The sequence below is a fragment of the Acyrthosiphon pisum genome, chromosome A2, assembly GCF_005508785.2.
Source record: "Acyrthosiphon pisum isolate AL4f chromosome A2, pea_aphid_22Mar2018_4r6ur, whole genome shotgun sequence".
Lineage (NCBI taxonomy): Eukaryota > Metazoa > Arthropoda > Insecta > Hemiptera > Aphididae > Acyrthosiphon > Acyrthosiphon pisum.
In genome coordinates this window covers 49,335,501-49,356,585 of record NC_042495.1, presented here as the reverse complement: position 1 = coordinate 49,356,585, position 21,085 = coordinate 49,335,501, and the positions used below count along the sequence as shown (strand labels likewise).

The 21,085-nt window shown below is 29.4% G+C and overlaps 1 protein-coding gene across 7 annotated transcripts in view; it reads right to left on the bottom strand.

Moving 5' to 3' along the window:
* The window catches only part of LOC100161699 (adenylyl cyclase 78C), a 147,327-nt gene that overhangs the window by 26,515 nt on the left and 99,727 nt on the right, over positions 1 to 21,085 (bottom strand). For 6 of the 7 annotated variants that reach the window (XM_029490472.1, XM_001942908.5, XM_029490473.1 and 3 more), the window contains 10 exons: positions 7,741 to 7,926; positions 7,156 to 7,329; positions 6,727 to 6,908; positions 5,801 to 5,993; positions 5,585 to 5,734; positions 5,074 to 5,153; positions 4,852 to 5,001; positions 3,580 to 3,716; positions 3,405 to 3,498; positions 3,172 to 3,325 (listed from right to left, as the gene is read on the bottom strand). In XM_029490472.1, coding sequence (XP_029346332.1) covers positions 3,172 to 3,325; positions 3,405 to 3,498; positions 3,580 to 3,716; positions 4,852 to 5,001; positions 5,074 to 5,153; positions 5,585 to 5,734; positions 5,801 to 5,993; positions 6,727 to 6,908; positions 7,156 to 7,329; positions 7,741 to 7,926 — 1,500 coding nt within the window. Of the gene's footprint in view, positions 1 to 3,171; positions 3,326 to 3,404; positions 3,499 to 3,579; positions 3,717 to 4,851; positions 5,002 to 5,073; positions 5,154 to 5,584; positions 5,735 to 5,800; positions 5,994 to 6,726; positions 6,909 to 7,155; positions 7,330 to 7,668; positions 7,927 to 21,085 lie in introns of those variants that run through there. The other variant, XM_008188279.3, reaches the window with a different exon arrangement.

The following is a 21,085-nucleotide window of genomic DNA, read 5'->3' as shown; positions in this document are numbered from 1 at the left end:
GATTATGACTGTAACTTTCTCGGATCTTTCCCGCGCAAAACAGTTTTCGCTATGCCATACGTGTGTAAGACGGAGACAAAAAATGCAGGTGAAACGTCCTCTTAAAAATAAGTGTTGGTTGTTGGTTTGATATGTAATGTACCTACTTTTGGTCTGTAAATATTTATTTTGGATTATATAAATTGTTTAAATTATTTTAAATAAATAATATTTTATATTATACCTAGAATACACATTAATACGTTTAACATAATGATTTCTGTGATAAATTAATAATTGTATTAAACAATTCAGTAAAATATTATTACAGTCTAATGTCAGGTTTCACGAATAATGTGATTTAGTGATTACTAAACATAATTTAGTGGCTTATGATTGGTCTATTAAATTTTATTGATTCATCCAATTAATTAATTTTGCATGCAACCTGGCATAAGACTTGTGTTTTTTTTTATTTACCATTTTTATAAGACAGGGCCGATAGGTATACTCACTACCCAGACAGTGTCAACTATATGGACAGTAAGGTGGTGGAATCGATAATCTCTGATTTTTGATCGAATGTCATTATGTCACTGTGATCTGAATGTACACTTTACTAATTCTACTAATAATTTTAATGGCTATTTATACTTCAAATTAAGTTATTAATAAATTGTAAGCTTTAATTTTTTCTCATGCTATAAATTATTTATTTTTGTATATTGTAAATATTGTAAAATGTTAAGTTATATTTATATTTTATTAAATGTCAGCATTGGACATAAGTAGTTAATCGGAAATGAAATTATTGAAACGCATAAATATTGGAAATAGTGTGAGTTCTGCAGAATCACAATAAAGATCTTTACATGTGATTCTATTGAACATCTTAACAGAAATGTCAGAATATAACATGAAAACGCATACGAAAGATAGCACAAGTAATGAATTTTACAATTTTTTTTACGTATCAATTTATTTTTGTTACTGACAGCTTAGTAGGTTTTAAATAAAATAAAAAATGAATGTGCTAACAAAATATATTGCAACTAACTAAAATCGTTTATTATAAAAAAATATTATGTGTAAATACTAAATATTAATGGTGAATATTATTTAGAAAACAGTTTGTAATTAATTAATAATTATTAACATTTACAAATGTGTGTTGACCTCTTTTGTATTAACTTATTTAGTCTTCAAATATTATTAAGACAGTTATTTACTATTGTAATATATATTCAAATTTTTTTTTTTTTTTATTTTACATATTATACTTTAAACTATTCCTTAAGGGGGTTGCGCGCGACCTGTTTTTTTGCTAAAAAACATGCCTTACAGGAAAAACTCTCACGCCTCGTAGATTGGTCCGATTTCCGTATTTTTTTTTTTTTGTTAAATAGAGGAAGACTAATTGCAGGGCGCATTGGATTTGGATTTTCAAAATTATTTTTCGAAATCTTATATTACAAGTTTGAATTTAGTCCATTTTTACAACTTTTTAGTTTTTGTATTATTATTTGTTTTTAGCAACGTAATCAAAAATCAAAGTCCAATGCGCCCTGTAAAAAATATTTTTCTATCTAACAAAAAAATCTCGGAAATCGGACCAATCTACGAGGTGTGAGAGTTTTTCCTGTAAAGTGTGTTTTAGTCGATATAATACTCCCTATCAACCCCCCTAAATAGGTATTGGGTAGTAGATTAGTGGAAAAGTCTTATAATTGAGGTGGCAACTAAAATATAAAATTTAATTTTCAAATTTTATAGAATTGCGGAAAATTTGAAAAGTCGCGACCAGGCCCATTAAGAAAAGTGTAATTAATATAAAAATTTTAATAATATGACAAGATATCAATAAAAATAAGTAATATCATTGATTTTAGAATATACTAAAATAGTAAAATCAATGAAAATATTACAAACAACTAAAAAAGAGAACTCAGATAATACAGCTGTAATAATGGCACGGATACCAAGATGACTGATGATTGATGATTTGTGTAGGCCAGCAACTTTATACCTTAAAGAAGGCTGAAGAAAAAAAAACATCTTAAATCCAAATTATGCTGCCTATTTTTAGTGACTACAAAACTCTTCTGGTCAGATATTTATACAAGCTGCTGAAGGGTTGATTTATTTTTGATCATAATATTATAGTACCTAAAATACACCGGTAGTACATGGTGTTTTTTTAAATATAAATTACGCATTTATTTATATGTTATTTTTTTTTTTTTTATATGTTATTATTTTAATATATAATATTGTTCATCTCTGTAACGGTTACAGTGTAACCTATCCTAATCTGCTATTCAACGAACATGCTTGTTCTGACAATACTGAATAATGCACATGTTTGGAATGGCCCACGCCAAACTATTATAGCTGTAAGTACTGAATGCATCGTAACAGTGCCGAATATACTATTATTAACATTGACTTTTGTTATGATACAATATTTATTATTTAAATTAAAACAATGTGTTTATTGTTGAATAACATGAAGTGAACTAGGTACGTGTATAACATTCGTGCACACATGTGTTGAACTTGCGATTTTGTCCCACGGCATGTTTGTTCGAATAAATAAATAAATTACGCGAAGATTAATACCTACATAGATTTTTTTTAGCATAAATTACAATTGTTAGTTTTAATATTCGTCGTAAGTTTTGAAATTTATTATTATTGAGTGTGAAAAAAAGTCGGAAATGTAAAAATATGATTAAAATATAGTCATTCATAAATTAAATATATTAGTTTAAAATGTCAGTAATAATATTATGGTTGATCAACAAACAATAACATCCCGCAAGTAAATACTGCAGTGTATTGAACAATATGGTTCAAATTAAAAATAATTAACTGTAAAATTACAAAAAATACATAGATTTGTATACTAAATATGTCATTAAATTATGTAAATGTTTTGTAATATAGTGTATTTAAAATAATATTAGTAATCATGCAATATTAATTAGCCAAGAAAATTATGAAGCTGAGTTCAATTATTATACTATAATATATTATGGCGGGTGTTGTACTGTTGTGTGTAGCATACGTAATGTTCACCGAATATTTTTACATTGTTGATATAATAGTAGGTATAAGGTATTCTATTACTATATTAGTTACAAGTGTTTAGTTTATTTAAAATTTAAATGCAGTTTGTAGACAATAAATTACCAATTTTCGGTGAAATTAGTTTCTGCACATTGGAGTTGAAACACAATTTCTCATCCGACCATAAACGTGGTCTCGAAGAACTAATTTTCTGTAGCTTTCGGTGACCTCGACATGGCTCTTGTTCTTTAATCAAGAACGTTTCAATCCCGTGATCCTGCAGTACAATAAAACACAATACCGTGTCATATTCGGATAATTTTGGATAGTAGTATTATAATATACTATAATTATACCCTTAAATAAGCGTCGCGATTTTCCCCATGACCGGGTTCCGTATCGTAGGCTTCTTCTAAGCAATCCAGAGTAGCCTTAGATATGTGAACACGTCTAAAGCCGAACAGTGTGTATAGTAATTAACGTTAACGCAAAGGATAAACCAATAAGAGATTAAACGTTTCAAAAATATACCCAGGTATTCCGCCAGACTCCAAGTGATTGGCCAATGTCACGTCGTAAGACCACACGTCAAACTGCCACTTCCTGAGTCCTAAGACTCCACAAAGAACCGACCCGGAATGTATTCCGATGCGCATGTTTAGATCAACCTGTTTTAAATCCAATAATTCAGTGTTTGTGTTTTTATTTAATCGGGGTGACACATTTTATTATGAGCCATGCACGTCCCAAATCATGACTGTATGCGCCCTAAATTATTTTATCATAAATGAGGTAAAGTCAGGCAACGTTAAAATTTGTTTAAAAAGTTACACAAACACATTAACTCTCATGTCTTATTCCTAGCCTCTCGATAACTCACTAATTGAACAACAAAAATTAATACCACTATGAGTGGAAATTTGGTAAAATTACTGGGGGGGGGGGGGCTGAGCATTATATGCTCATTACACATATAGGTTCCACTGTACTAGAGCCGCTTGCAATTATTTATTTAAACAAGACAATTTACAAAGTTCGACATACTAAATAATTTGACCATAATTAAGTACAAAAAAAATTATGTGCCTTATCAGTTATCTTTAACATTTTAGAAGTATTCTAAACAGAAAATATTAAGTTATTAATTTTTAATTTAAAACTATAACTAATGGCGGATTTAATGAAGTTGGAAAATCCATAAGAGGTGCCTCGATCAAAATGTATAAGCCGCATAGTTAGTAGTTACCTCTTAGCATATTAATACGTAATTTCATCGAAACCCGGGACAATGCGCTACGTGACGCGGACGATTGCTGATAAACAACCTAAGCGGGTATTATTACTTATTATTAATACTACATAATTATAATCGTTCCAAATTATGATTATAAGTTAGTGAAATCTTAAGAATTTAATTTAATTTTTATCACAGACCATTTTTTTATAATTCATTTTTTAATTCAGTTATTAAAAATTAATTTTACAATTATAACAATTATTGTATATTTAGTCACTTTAAAATTTTATGGGCCAGGGGGCTAAGACCTATACATTGAACTTCTGGGGGGGGGGGGGGCTTAGTCCCCTCAAGCTCCCCTCCCCCGATTTCCACCTATGGGTAAGTACCTATTTTATGTATCGATGTTCATCATAAATTATGCATCATATTATATAGGTACGAAAGGGTCGCATACAGTTACACATTGGAATGTATTTTTATTTTATTTTTTTTTTGGGGGGGGAGAGGGGCGTAAACGGATTACACCATTTGCAAGTGATTAAAATATTATAGTATTTCCTTACATTCAATTTATTTCTCACTTCTTTGATAGCGTTTATCATATGCAAACCCATTTCTACACAACACACGGCGTGATCTTGTCTAGTTTGAGGAAGACCTGATACACAATAATAACAATCGCCCAAAAGCTTGATACGAAGACAGTGGTTTTCCTAGTTAATACATTTAAAATTTTATAATCATTAATAAGATGTATTCTTATTTAATACAGATTTTGTATTTACCGCAGCTAGTTTATCGAAATTAGCGAATAGATCGTTCAGTACTCTGACTAATTCTTGAGCACAAGTACGACTCGCCCATTCTGTGTAAACAAAAAAAACAAATTAAACGATAAGTTGGATGGATTCATAAACATATATTTTCATTTTTTAGCATTTCTATGACCATAGTTCAAACAGTATTTACTTACTAAAAATAGTTAGGTAGATAAATATTTGGATATATATAATATATATATCCAATATAATATATACATGTCATAAGGAGTAAGGAGCTGCATAGTGCATAGTATGATAATTATGGTACGTTATAATTTGTATTGCTTAACGATATTAAACGAGAGTTTAAATGGCTTAGTTGAGCATAATAACATAATATATAACATACAACAATAATAATATGCAGCGTATAGATTTTTTTGAGTCAATCAATAAATTTCAATAATTTTTAATAAAATATTAAGATCAAGCAGATAATTAATATTGACTTGTAGATTTTAAATATTTCACTGACCTGTAAAACCTTTAATGTCGGCAAAAAGAATACTGACGTCTTCGTAGCGATGAATGTAGATTCGGTGAAATTGATTTGGCATAAAAGGCCCTTTGTCCGTTTCAGAAGCGATGTCTTTAATTATTTCCCTAGCCACGAAATCGGGTAAAACTACATCAGATAAATTATGTTAATGTTCCATTTGTACAACAATAATATAATGTGTTGTCGGTGTACCCGAAAGTAAAAGTTTTTCTTGTTGTTCGTTTTCCTTTTGAGTCTTGAACCGGGCTTCGGTGGACCTATGCGTTTCCAAAAACGCCTTTCGTTGACTTCGGTCCGTTAAGTACTTTGTATACATTCCGGCAAAGTTGACGGCAGCATACAATAAACTCATTGCGGTTAGCTGGCGAACAACGCACAGTCTATTCTGTACCCATGGAAATACATTTTTAAATAGAACAAATTAAAAAAACTTTAAGATCGGTATACACGCACACGAGGAAGACACCACCGCGCGGCACACTCCAGTCATTATAATTGTTGTTTTATTGTTTCTATTACGCACATTATAGCAAAAATGTGTTCATGCGATGACCAGCCACAAACGATTGGTAAGTTATTTTGGAACTAAAACACTTTTAATTTTATTCATAGGTACTATGAAAAGTAATGTTACCGATGTCCAGAAATACCAAGAAAAAAATTCGTATATTCATATAGATTGCCGAAGACCTAGTGATTTAGTATAAAATATTAGACTAAGGCCGGTACTCCTCCACTGGGAGTGATAACCCAAACATGTTTTTGTATATATTTACTAAAATATTTATTCATTAATATTTAATATTTATTTATACCTCTGAAATGTTTTGTTAAAGATCATTGATCGTTATAATATCGTTTCGGGTAGCTCAAAAAAAAAATTCATATACGTAATAATTTTAAGGACCATCGGGCTTTACTTACACTAAAACAGGTATGCGCTAAAGCGTGCACCTTTTAAGTCACTTGCCAACCGTGTGTGACTGGTCTGTGACTAGAATGGAATCCACAAAGTTTCGATGCCAGACATCATCGGCGGGTACGTCTATAATAGAGAACTCGGGGCTGCGCGGCGTGTTCCATCGACGAGGCGTCAAAATAAGTAGGGACAAAATTACTTTTTCTTTCGACGATTTCGTGTAACTCGTGATGAGTATGTGTAGCAATGCGGTCGAACAACCAGCCAGTATGCACCATCTCAGTGGAAGCGGTAGCATAGCATAAGTAACAAAAACGATGAACAACACGTACCACACAAGATATTCTCTAGATCCTTGGCCATAACTCTCCCACACGAAACCTTTCATATAATACATAATACAGAATTCGTTAAGATCGTCGGGTGCAAATTATTATTAATTATAATCTATATACTAGCACTACGTTTGATGGGCGAAAAATGTATGGAAAATCAGGATTATCTTTCATAATAATACTTATATGACGATTTATCGTTTGAGTTATGATATTATACATTTATTACCACTATAATAAATTGGAATGGACATAAATATAAATATAGAATAGATATTTTATCGCGTGAGCACCTTGTACGTTGATGAAACACCACGTGAAAACCGCTGCCCACTGGAGGTAGTTGTTGGCGAAGCATTTCCACCACCCGAGCAGACACACAGTGAGATTGGCGAACATTGTCAGACACGTCCATATAGCCCTTTGGCTGTGGTACGGCTCGTGGTAGGTCGGCAACAGCCACACACCTGTTTGCGCGGGAAAATCTAAAGTTAGTGTGAAGTACACTAATAACGTACAACGATAATGTTTTATAATAATCGCCGTGATAATTATATTATTGTCGTAAGTCGAAATCCCTCGTCTGAATGCATAATGTTCGTTAACTATGTACATAATGTGTGCGCGGCTCAGAAACTTAATATCATAGATTTAAAATAAATAATAACATTATATTATATAAGTGCAACGATACGCTATAACTATATTATATGTATTGTGTTGTACGTATGGTATATATTATTATAACCGCTTCGCTATATATATTACCTACTCTATATACTATTGTGTTATTATTGTATTTTTACCTTTGAAATTTCTTCAATAACACATTTAATCAATAGTCGAAATAATTTTCGTAAATCTGAAAGACATTTTACCGGCTAAGACTGCTTTAAGTGTCATGTCGACGAAATTAACGATGATTAAGGACTTCTGCCGTTGTCTGTGCGAGTATCTCTGGTACGATAGCTCGAGACTGGGTTCTCGAAAACTGTTGGTGAGCGTCGGACAATAAATGCCTTTGTAAACTCTGCCTTTTTTGAACACAGGCTCCGTGTACTCGACTGTAACAAATAATAATTGCACTATTAAGTATGCCAGCGCACCAAGATTAGTATCATAATAGTATATGTATATTGTATAATACTATACTATAATTGAACATAATACTCCACTGTAATTGATGATCCGAAATGGTTATATTCTATGTTTAAGCATAAATTGTACGGAAAGAAATGATTTAAAATGCACTCGCTTGGAGGAGTTTTATAAGGAGATTTGTTTATTTAAAATAATTTTAGGTATTAAGACAACGGCCATCATTATAATATGTATGGTCGTTAAAAAAATATTGTTCTTTCAGAAAATATCAATCAATAAAATAACTAATAAGACTTTTATTAATTATTTCTAATAACTCAAAAAATGTTCTCAATCTGTAATCCTTATGAATGTACTAAATTTTTAATTGTCTACGACCTAATTTTTTACGAATAAAATAAAAAATCTTCACAGTTTTTTTTTGGAATCAAATGGATTTCGTTCTGATACAATGTGTAATGTAGGTATTTCTACACATAAAAACACAGTGGGAGACGCCCTGCTGTATAAATGTACCTCGTCATCGAGTCACAGTAATTGATGAGTTAAATTAAAAATGTTTCTAATATTTTAATATTTAAATGAATCACTCTGCTCTAAATTTAAAATATTATCAATATTATAGGTACTCGATATTGTATACCTATATATATGCACACAACCTTTTTTTCATACACAGTATAATATATTGTGTATTGTCCTTATTATACATTACGAGTGGTAATAATACAACCCAAAAGAGTAACTATATAACTTAAACAGTGTAACATATAAATAAATACGGATCGCTCACAATATACTAAAGGTGTAGTATTATCTCATATTACGGACTAACAGAGTATTATAGACAGATTTAAACGAGTCCTCCAAGTTACCGGGTTATCATCCTCAGGGAAATAATAATATTAAACGTTTATGACGGTTAAGGTAATTTGGTATTGCCAGAAAACGTGTATTATTTTCCACGGAGAAACACAATATTACAATTCGCGACGGCTTACCGCACGGGCTGTTTACCTGTGTACCTATAGGTATTACTGTATTAAGTAGGTTATATAGTGCAGTTCTTACTCTGTATCATATAGGTATATAGGTATACCACGCAACGGTTCCCCGACCAGCTATGGATTAAAGTTTTAAATAATAACAAAAAAAAAATATTAAAAATTAACATTCTCATTGCTAAAAATTTTAGTATTTAAAACGTACCGTTGGGATACGGTATGAAATTAAATGTTTTTTTTCCATATAATATGTATAATATTATATATATCGTTCTCACGAGAAAATAGAATTCACCGACCCGACGATAAACCCGATACGGACTCTCTGAATATAAAATATTAACAAACCAATTAATAAATTGAATTCAAATACATTATTATTTGATATACAGTTTTATATGAATAAATATTATCTTTCCTATGACATCGTGTACATCACAACACATTAACTTAACAATTGCATTACGAATTAGTTTCTCAAATGACGATGTTTTGAATATTTATTATATAGCTGTACTTAGTTAAAAGAGGTAATTATTTTTATCCAGATAAAAATTCAATTTTTTTTGTTTTTCTTTGTCTAATATTTTCTTTAAAATATTAATTTTATCTTATCTATTTTACATTCATATTTTTTAGTCAATTGAGTTTAACATTGTGTATGTTATAGGTATACCTATATAAGGGCAATCAAAATTATTTAAATTATCAAATACGTAAAAATAGTGCTATTTTATATTATAATATATAGATAGGTATCATAATTACATAACTTATTGAATATCTGATAAGTAATAATAGTTTCAACCAATTATATTAACTTAATTTTACATGCAATATTAGGTATTCAACAAACGATTCAAATTACGCAAATTAAATGTGGATACTCGTATCGATGACTGCAGTACCTAGAACTTATTGCTATGCAGTCAAAATGATATACTTATAAGTTGTAACATGATTTAGATTCGTTGACAACAATATAATAATGCAATGGGTAACAATATATATTCTCAGCATCAGATTTAAATTGTATATTAAGGAAATGTACGAAGCGATTTGAATAGGTATAAAATAATAGATTATAATAATAGTACAGATTGTCGGTACATATTATTATTACTAATAACTAATTAGTAATACTCATATATTTTCATGAAATTATAAAAAAATCATTGAAGATATACCAAAGGCGTCTTAAGTGTACGAAGCTTTTAAATTTAGAAACAAAAGCTCAAAGCAGTGGAAGAAATTAATGTTCCTCGAATGATTGACGGCTTTGCTAATCGACAGTTTAAACCATAAAATAATATATTAGAATATTAGATGTGCTAAGTCTATTATTATAAATTATCAATTTAAATTAAATAACTTTATTTTAGAAGTTTAAAGTTCAAACACAAGGTTTAAGGCTCCTCCCACCTTAGATCTGGTGTACCACTGAGGTCAAAACTTCGAGTTCACGTTTTAGGAAATACCTATATAAAATACGTTAAACTGTAATTGGCTTTTGTGCTGTATTATTTACAAAATCTATATGATCATGTTAAGTATATAAACATTTTTCTAATTTACATTTTACCGGGTACCGACGTACAGGTCTCGGGCTTGTTATAGATGTGTCGACTGGAGAGGGATAGAAAACTGCAGTGCATTCAATACCAAATGAGCTGTTCAAAATGGGATGGACTGTGAATATTGGCTTATGTGGGCCCAGGGACTCGTCACATTTCGTGACGCTTCACCAGACGTTATAGGACATAGGTATATCGTATATGTATTTATTGAGTCAAATACAAGTAATTTGAGATTAACTATAGAAATTAAATTTCCTTCTACCTATACGCCACTCAAATCTAATTCGTAGTAATTACTAATAACTGATCGACCACGCGCTTGTCCTAAGTCAGGATGGTTCTATACTTCTCTATTGCATAGGAAATGGACGGTTTGAGAAAAAATCTCAGAATAAATTATAATAATAAATACAGCTCCAGATATAACGTTTGATTCAATATTGTAAATCGAATATCTTCAGCTTAAGTCATAATATATCAGACAATATACAGCAGCATGACGATAATTTAAATAGAAATCATTCATTATTTAAAAAAGTGTTAACATTTTTTGAAAATATTTAAATTAGAACATTTAAGAGTAGGTAAGACACATGCAATTCTAAACATGATATATTACTGTCATCTTTTCCACCCTTGTTCCTAATGTAAGAATATCATATACGTATATTGAACTTTCTAAAACGTACATTTCTGAAAAATGGTATCATACCACAGTGTAAAATAGTGTTGACAACCAAATGCAAATAAGATGAACAAATATGTAAATTACCTATTAAATAGGTAGATATACAAGTATAATACTTGTGTGTTGTATCAAAATGCTAGTTTTTGATTTTTTTACTTAAACGTACGTTAGGCACTGGACTTGGAATTCAAAATTAGTTTATTCTCTATAAATGAAACGATAATTCTCTGTGATTCTCACATTCTTCAGTAAGCGCTTTTTATTTATTAAATGTATTAACGTTACAGAAAATAATTTTTTTTACATAATTTTAAGTCATTACAAATCTTAATAAAGAAATGATTGTTACCTATTATTTTTTAAGTTTTTCATTTTTTGAAAGACATTATACATATTTTATTATTCCTAAGAACAAAATGTTTCTAACAATTTCGATGTATACAATTCGAGTTTTCAACCAATAGTTAATTGATTATAATAAAATTTATAAAATATACCTATCTATAAAGTTTAGATTTGAAGATTAGTTTTGCGCAATACCCAATGTTTTTAATGACTTCCAAATTAGGTAAAAAAAAAAAAAAAATACAGAAACATTAATACTTTTTGAGATAATGAGTGTTTATTGTTCATAGATCCACTTCATATATATTTATCCATTAAATAATTAAATATAAAAAAAAAGTTGATAAGTATACATTTTTAATTTAAAATTAACAACAAATTATAATCAACGAATGGTGTCTTATTGTCACATAGCAATAGCGGTAATATATATACCTAGTTGAAAATCGCAGGAACTCGGAACGGTTTGATGTTTTTGAACACTCCTTAAAACAAAACCGAGTAAATCAAATATTTCCAGTTTTTCATTATTAAAAATGTAAGACTGGAAGTGAAGAAGACAATAACTATAGATAAACAGTGGCTATATTTCCGTAGAAAAAAATTGTTGTTTTTTATCTGATGTAAAATAAATAAACTCAAGAGTGGGTCATTCAATGCTTTTATTTGCGGAAAGTACTACACATTCTACATTGAGTTGGGTGACTAGGCGGTGTAATTTTGGCAATTAATTTATTTTGAACAATGAAACGCGCGTTACGCTGAGTAATATACCTATATACAGCTACCTATACTAATCGTGTTATTCACGTTTGACAATAATTACAATGTACTAAATATGTTATACATACACTACACCGTAGTTGTACTACAATTTATACTGCAGGCAGTGATGCTCATAACATTATATAGTATTAAGGGTACGTTATGATCGTGTTTAAAATTAGCATCATCGTGGCCGCCATGCTCAGACCGTCGAAATTGAATTATTTTGATACACGGCGGATAATATGGATATATATATATTATATTATATAGGTACCTATACCGATATAGTTTTCAAAATGGACGTGAACCCTGCCACGCTGGTAGTATCTCTACGATAACACTAACTGCGGGGCGCTCGAAATATTGAGAGATTGTGTGGGATAGTATATATTATAATATAGTTTCCGTTAAATTTCACGCCTCCCCACGATCTGTGCAGTTTATATTATGATATTTGGTATACCAGCCCATATGGTTAAGTGGTCTCAGAGTTAAGTTGTACCGCGATAGTGAATAACCAACCCAAGTACCTATATTATATTATGTAGTGTATTTGCAGGACGTGATTGAAATGCATCGAAACGCACGTTCGCCGATGAATTTGGAATTATTCGTCAACTAAATATTCGATTAAAAAAAATCAATACTTCTGAAGTACGCAGAAATATTTAGGTAATACATATTGATATTACACAGCGCTTACTCCCGTATTTGTTTTGGTTGAATTTATCTATGGCACTCGATACACTGAAGTCTCCTACACGGGCATGCTGCCGAAGTCAAACGATGTTGTTAGATTATAATAATGTATGTTGCCAAACATGAATATGATGGATATAACAACAACGCAGTGTTGAAGTTAAATTGGTTTTGTCTAATTCACATCGTAATTAACAGTTCTTGTAATTATGTTGTCAGAACGATGGTTATTCAAGTGACGAGGGAAAGGAATGAACACAGAGAGCTGTCAAGAGGAAATTGCAAATATATAACCCGTTTGCCCTAATAATATAGTTAAATGAAATCTTTAATAATAATATCATCATATCGTCCGTCAGTCAGTTTTCGGTAATCATATAGGCACCTACGTTATAATCAACCTCAAAACGTCGTCAAAAGGTTAAAGTTTGTCTATTAATAACATACCTATATAATATAATATTATTAGGCGTGTATAAATGATTATTAAATAATCATTGCAAAAACAAAAAAACGACAAATAAATTAAATTCAAGTAGGCGGACACGATCGGACAAAGTGGATGGGCTATATATATATATATTTTAAATTCATTTTCAATTCAATTTAAATACATTCGCTAATACGGCCTTGTATTTATAATAAAAATAATAATAATAATTGTCTTATACGGTGTAAACAAAGAGTAATAGGTTATAGGTTTAAGCAGTCTATTAAAATCGAAATATTACACAAAATTTCATATTATATATTATAAATTATAATACTCACTAATACAATTTCATTAATTGGGTACTATAAGAAATTAAAATCTATCATAAGTTAAAAAATGTATATATTTATTTGGATCTTGTAATGACTATAACTAAAGCGCATTAATTACTTAACGTATTTTAATTGAATGTTATATTAAATGGTAAATTGTATAACAAAGCAAGATATGACCACAAATATAAAGCACCGAATTTATATATCAGTGCAGGATATGACTCAGTCGATTCAATGATATTGCTGATTGTTACGGTTAGTCTCATTTGAAGATTTTGCTATGCTATTATACTAAAAAGCCTTTCATTCGTTCGGTTTTGTATTAATAAGGAAAATATTCATCTTTTCCAATTTAATATAAAACATTAATATAAACATTCTCTTAATTTTTAAACAAGATTGTAATCGATTTGGTCGAGACATTTTTAATGGAGTGTAAGGCACCTATACACAATAAAAAGCTTTGTAAAAAGCAATAAACCTAACAGAATAAAAACATTATTTCTTATAAAACAACTGTCTATAGTATTCTGTCCTATATTCTGTCCTATAGTATTCAAAATGAATAATTCACAATTTTTATCATATTTTTATTATATTTTTAGTATTAAATACCTATATATGTATATAAATATTTTAATACAAATTTAATACAAAATTAAAATAACTTAATATTTTATGATCTAACTTAAATGAGTTTTTACTTCTGCGTTAATATAATATTATTTTAAGAATAATAAGCTATACTAATTACTATTTACTTTTTATGCACATTTTGTATAATTTGATTATAATATATATTAATATATTCTGATACCATAAGCGTGCGCAGACTTCAGTTTCCGGTCGAGCCTGATAGAATTAGTGCCCCAATATTTTGACAGTGCCCCTATTTTTATTTTTTTACACATTTACATACATTCTTAATGTAAAACGTAAATTTTGTGTAATATGAAAAGTGTAATATTTATATGTAAAAATATAATGAAGTCGAATGTGCACAAAACATAATATAATATGTGCTAATTTCTAGACATATATTTTTAATATTAAAATTAAAACGATATAAATAATAAATACGACCGATATTGGCAAGAATAAAATTAATTATAATAATTATGTCTCATCATATTAATTCACCGAACTTTAATATAAATATTATTAAACAGTAAACACTAACAGGCCAGTGTGTAGTGACTGAGTGACAACAGTAAATAGTTAACAACTGAACATACTGAATAGTGAATAGATTATTGAGAAATGAGATGTCAGTCTGTTTACGGTCTTCAATTTGAAAGCGATAAAAGTATAGGTTTTTCCGTGGAGCAATGCATCTACGGTCGTCCGCACTCAGCATATCTTAATATTAAATAAACACCATGTATATGTATACTAGCTATTTATAAATTATAACCAACTTATTAATGTATTTAATCATAGTACATATTTTGTACTTTCACTACAAATAAAAGTTTCAAACATATTTTTATAATTTATAATAGGTATAGACAAACATTTTACTAAAAAGATTCTGGTCGAGCCCCGGCTCGACCGGCTCGCCCCGTGTGCACGCCTATGTCTGATACTTATGGTAATTGCCCGAATTGGTAAAAAGTTAGTTTGAAATCCTTACGTAGAGGATAATAACTTGTAATTATTATGACGTGTTCATGACAACAGCGTAAGGCATAACGTATGCACTATGTTTAACCATAATATTGATCCTGTCAGTAAATTTGTTCTTACTCATTATGTTAAAATATTTTAGACTTTATAACTATATTGAATGGCCATTTACATATTTTCAATTTTATTTTTTACCATTCGTCTCCATAAATGAAAATCGTTTCAATGTTGTATTTATAAAATTCATAGTTGAAAAAAAAATCAGATCTAAAGACTAAAAATTAAAGTTTTTTTTTAAACAATTCAATGGAACCAAATACTAAAAATACTAATCAAAAGAAGAAAATACATTAAATCTTCTATCAGCCAATTAAGAATAAACACACACACAAAAACAAAAGGTACCTATACAATAAACATTAAAGTATTACTCCTTAGAAAAAAAATGTCAACTAAAGATTTAATTTAGGAGATGTAACCCTGGAGAATTTCTGGGAATCAAAGGGGGATTTCGTGAAAAGAAAATTAACCGATATAAAGTTTTAGATACAGTATCGTTTAAACATATATAAGACGAATACTGAAAAATACCGACACATATTTTAGAGAATTTGTCTAGACAAATGATGCAGAAATTACAAATAGAAGAATATTATACACTATAAGGGTATAGGTAATGATTTTTTTGTCTATTTGTACACACGTTTAAAACAGTTTTATTATAGTTATCGATTTTTCGGATTGTACAAGAGAACAAACTCAGATAATATTTATCGAACTGATGAATCGTAAGTAATAAAAGCCTAACCAATTGTTACCTTTAAGTGAAAAAATCTTATATAGGCATATAAAACATGTATAGGGAGTATTGAAATATTTGAAAGGGTTAATGCCTCCCTCGAGTAGTCGAGTCATGCTCATGCACCGATGCACGTGACCTGCAATTCCTACCAAAGTGAACGGAAGCAATATTTCACTGCAGAGGTTAAAATATCTCAATTTTTGTTCTGCACATTTTATAATATAAATCCAATATTCTCCCACTACATCCCCAAATTCTACATAATAACAAACTGTTTGTGTGTTTGTCACCAAATATCAGTTTTTATTATTATCACCAAAGACCAAAATGTATGGTTCTAATTATGTAAGAATTTAGTATTAAATTAATTGTGTATTCTAAGTTACCATAGAACTATAGACATATGTGCTGCAAACTCGATATAGTTGATCTATGTGATGATCTATTACAATTATCACTAGACGGTAGACACACTACAGCCGCGTTTGTCATAAAAATTACAAAATTATTATCATTGATGTACCTATAATAATATATTGTATAGACCAGTGGTCACCAATTAATATTTTTGGAGGACCACATTAGGAATCTGAAAATTTTTCGCGGGCCATTAATTCTAAGCACATATTTTCAACATATAATAGGACAATAAGTATTATTTTAAAATTTGATGTAATGAGAACATTATTTTTTTATTAATTAAATTAATTAAATATATTAAATAATATAATTTTCCTAAATCAGATAGTCCTTTATTTTATAAGGCTTTACTGATTATAGCAGTGGCGTAATTTGGTCATTTTTGTGGGGGGATGACATTTTTTAACATTTTGCCCCCCCCCCCCCCAAAAAAAATGAATTATTATAAGCACCTTTCAGTGCAATATATTTATAAATAGTAAATATTAAAATTAAATAACAAAACTCCACACGAATGATTAATTTAATATCAGTACCTATATCAGTACCTATATCACAATATCAAATTATGAATTATAAAACTATAAAAGTCGAATGCCGATTGCTGATTGTAACTGTAACTTATAACCGATGTTCGATTACCGAATAACGACGAAACTAGGAAAGTCACTACGAAAATTCCGATTAAGTGTACATATCATTATTAAGTTATTTTTTGTTCAATACTTCAATGGGACGATAGTCTTTAATCTAGATAAAATAATCTGATAATCATCGAGCGTCGTCGATCCACGAAAAAATAATACTCTTATCACTCTTATCATTTTTCGGACAACTGCCAGCTATCCGAGGCATTTGATATCAATAATAAAAAAAATATATTATTAGATAAAGAAGTACATAGGTAAATGTAGTTAACCAGTCTTAAAAAAAAAAGGTCATGGGAGGGGGGATACGACACCCAAATCCCCCCCCCCCGTAATTACGCCACTGGATTATAGTGTTTCTACTATCTACCTATATAGGTTTTAACTTATAACTTATAAGCCTATAGATAAACTTACTATTATAAAAACTGGAGTTCAGTTAAATCTTAAAACTTAAAGTAAACTAGGTACCTACACTAATTTATTGATCACTTTTGTATTTTTCGTAGTTTATTTTTTATAGGAACAAATATAAATAAAAGACAAGAGTTAAATAACTACTAAAAAAAGTTGACAGGACATTTAAAAAAATAATTATTGATCTTTATTTTACTTCGACAACTTTACTAAACTAACATACCTAAAGAGACTTTTTTTAATAAATAAAATAAACATTTTCTTATGAGCATATTTTTTAAGGGGCCTCGCTACTGCCGTCAATTTTAGCTAAAAAGATCTTAAGTTTTAATAAAATTTAAGTTAGTCTTATTTTCATTCTGAAAAAAAATTTTAACTCGTTAAAAAATTGTCTATAGATTGTATAGATACTCGTACGACAGTTGTTACACTCGCATTGAATTTCACTCACACTAATAACCATTCGAAACTTACACAACAGAGATCCTGGGTGGCTAAAACGAGATTAGAAATAGCCTAAATGTTGCCCCTTAAATAATAGCTGTAACAAGCCAATTGCAAATTATAGAAAACCTTGAAAAACTATTCTAACATTTAGATATTATATTATTATGTATACTCAAATTAATAATTTTCAGTTTTTAGGATTCCCCTAGGATGCACGAAATCATAATGATGATACAGTGTACACTGTACCTACAGTTATAAAATATACCTAGGTATATAGGTACTATTTAAGAGGACGCTATGCACAGATATTTTTGTTTCCGTCTTACAAGTGCGTAACATAGCAAATTTACGATCAGCAGATCACGTTTAGCTCCGTTAGTTTAAACATTTGAGTGAACTATTATGATACTATTATGACACCTGATGGTAGGAACATTATCTGTGTTTCTATTTGGGTTTTTTACGATAGTTCAGTTTTTAAGTGAGTTATGAGCATTTTTAATTTACGCTATATTATATACGCATAACTAGCTAGCAAATTGAACTATCGTAAAAAACCCACAATATAGAAACAGGAATAATGTACTTTTCATCAAGCAAGGTCGTATCTGAGGGGGGGTCCAGACCCCTGGACCCCCTCCCCCCAAAATGTCTTCATTATGTCTTATGTTTTATTTTTTTTTCAATAAATTATGAATCATGTCAAATTTAACATAATATAAGCTATCCAAAAATAAAATCAAGTCAAGTGAAATAATAACAATGTGGTTATACCTATTCCAAAGTCAAAAAACGTGTATTGCCACTTCACGACCATTTCATTGTATAATAATATGATGAATTATAAAACTGCACTAAAGTAATTTCGACTAAATATTACTGTAGGTAGGTAATATACCTATAATGGATATAATATCTTCCAATTTCTTTGAAAAATATATTAACGAGCTTTACAGAACGTTACAGTTTTTTTCTGTTCCCCACTTCACATTAACAGGCAAACATTATTTGAGTTAAATGTCAATATCACTATGATTTATGAGTTTTTCTTTTCTTTTATTTTTTTTGTGAACATACCAACTGATTGATAAGACAGAGCTGGTAAAATTATATATTATTTATTGATTATTGTCCATTTCGTTCCATTCGAGAATCCTGTAAATCACTCATTAATATCTTAATCGCTAAATCGTTTATTGCGCTCATTACGGATATTATGTACAATAACACTTAGGCGGCGAAAACGGTAGATGTGACGAAAAAACTATACCTTTTTAACAACGTGATCAATAATTTTCACCTGGCATTTCATGACGTGAAAATGAAAGTTGTAAATCACCACAGTCTACAATGTGTATACACACAATGTCGTTGTTATCCAAAAATTCTATTAATTTTTGACACGATCACAGTTTGTTTGAGCACGCGACGAACGGAAATTGATATCATGGCAAACAACCTACATGTTATATTATAACACCTATAATCTTTTAATGCGATTCGAGTTCGGAATAATCGTTGATCAGTTTTGAAAGTATAGAAAACGTTCCTATAATGTTTATGATAAAACAAAAGTTTGATACTTAGCGGAAATGTAAAAATTAACTCATCCTTAGTGAAATAATATAAGGTAAGGTAAGGCGAGGTAAGGAAATACCGCAAGCACACTCAATATACAAACCTACACTGCATGTTAAAATTGTGTAAACAATATTATGCAATAAGTATAGTCATAATTTTTACTTATACTGATTGAAATAAACCAAACGACATATTTTGTTAAAACATAAATTGACGATTTAAATTATGACATTCATACAGGACAACTACATACACTATTTATATATTGTAACTAGTTATAATATAATGTCGATTTCGTCCTTTTGAAGTCCTCAGTCGAACGCAAACGGTTTAATTTCTTCAAACGTATAAAGACGATTACGTAAAGTTATACTATATGTGTCTTCGTTTTCCATATAAACTTTGCACCTCAAGCAATAAAGTGTAAGTTAAAAGGATTATTTTCCGTCTAACTTTAAGCATTAAAATTGCGGGGATATTTTCATTCGGAATTAAATTATCCCTAAAAGGGCTTAAAGATTTATCTACAAAATGATGAAATGATGAAAAATATAAGGAGTTTTATATTTTCACTTAAAATACAATTTTAAAGTAGTTTCAATAATGTTTTATTATTATAGATCGATTGTGCATAATATAATAATATGTTAATGCATTTTTAAATATACTGTACATACCTCAAATGTAATTTAATATTAATATAATATAAAGATATTATTTTTAATCAAATAAATTAAGAATAATGTTTAGTTTTTATTAAAATATATTTTTATCGACGTACATATACCTACTATTGTAAAATCAAAATAAATGTACGTCGAACCTAATAATATTTTAAAAATATTTTTCTACTATAAATTTGTATAATTTTATTTTAGGGATTACTTAGGGTTGTAAGTCTGTAAGTATACGGGATTGTAATAACAAAGTTGTAACTCAAGTTTCCCCTACTCCAGCGATGAACTTACTTTTTTTCAATGTGGTATCGTTTACTGCAGAAAAGTGAAATGTATTAGCATTACTTCCTCCCAAATGGACACACCTATGCTGTATATATATGTCCGTACCACACATAATTAGTAACACATTTATCAAAAAAATATAGCTTGTTTTTAAATGAAATATGTACCCAGTGATTTAAAACAAAAACGAAGTACTTAACGTTTGAATGTAATGTGTAATACAATAATTAGCCATGCAAACATGCGTATAATGTTCTAAATAATTAAGATACACATTAAAACACATGTTGTTACTATAACTCATAAATTATAACTGAGTCGAAAACTCAGACTTCAATGAATAAGTTTAATACTATATAATTAAATTT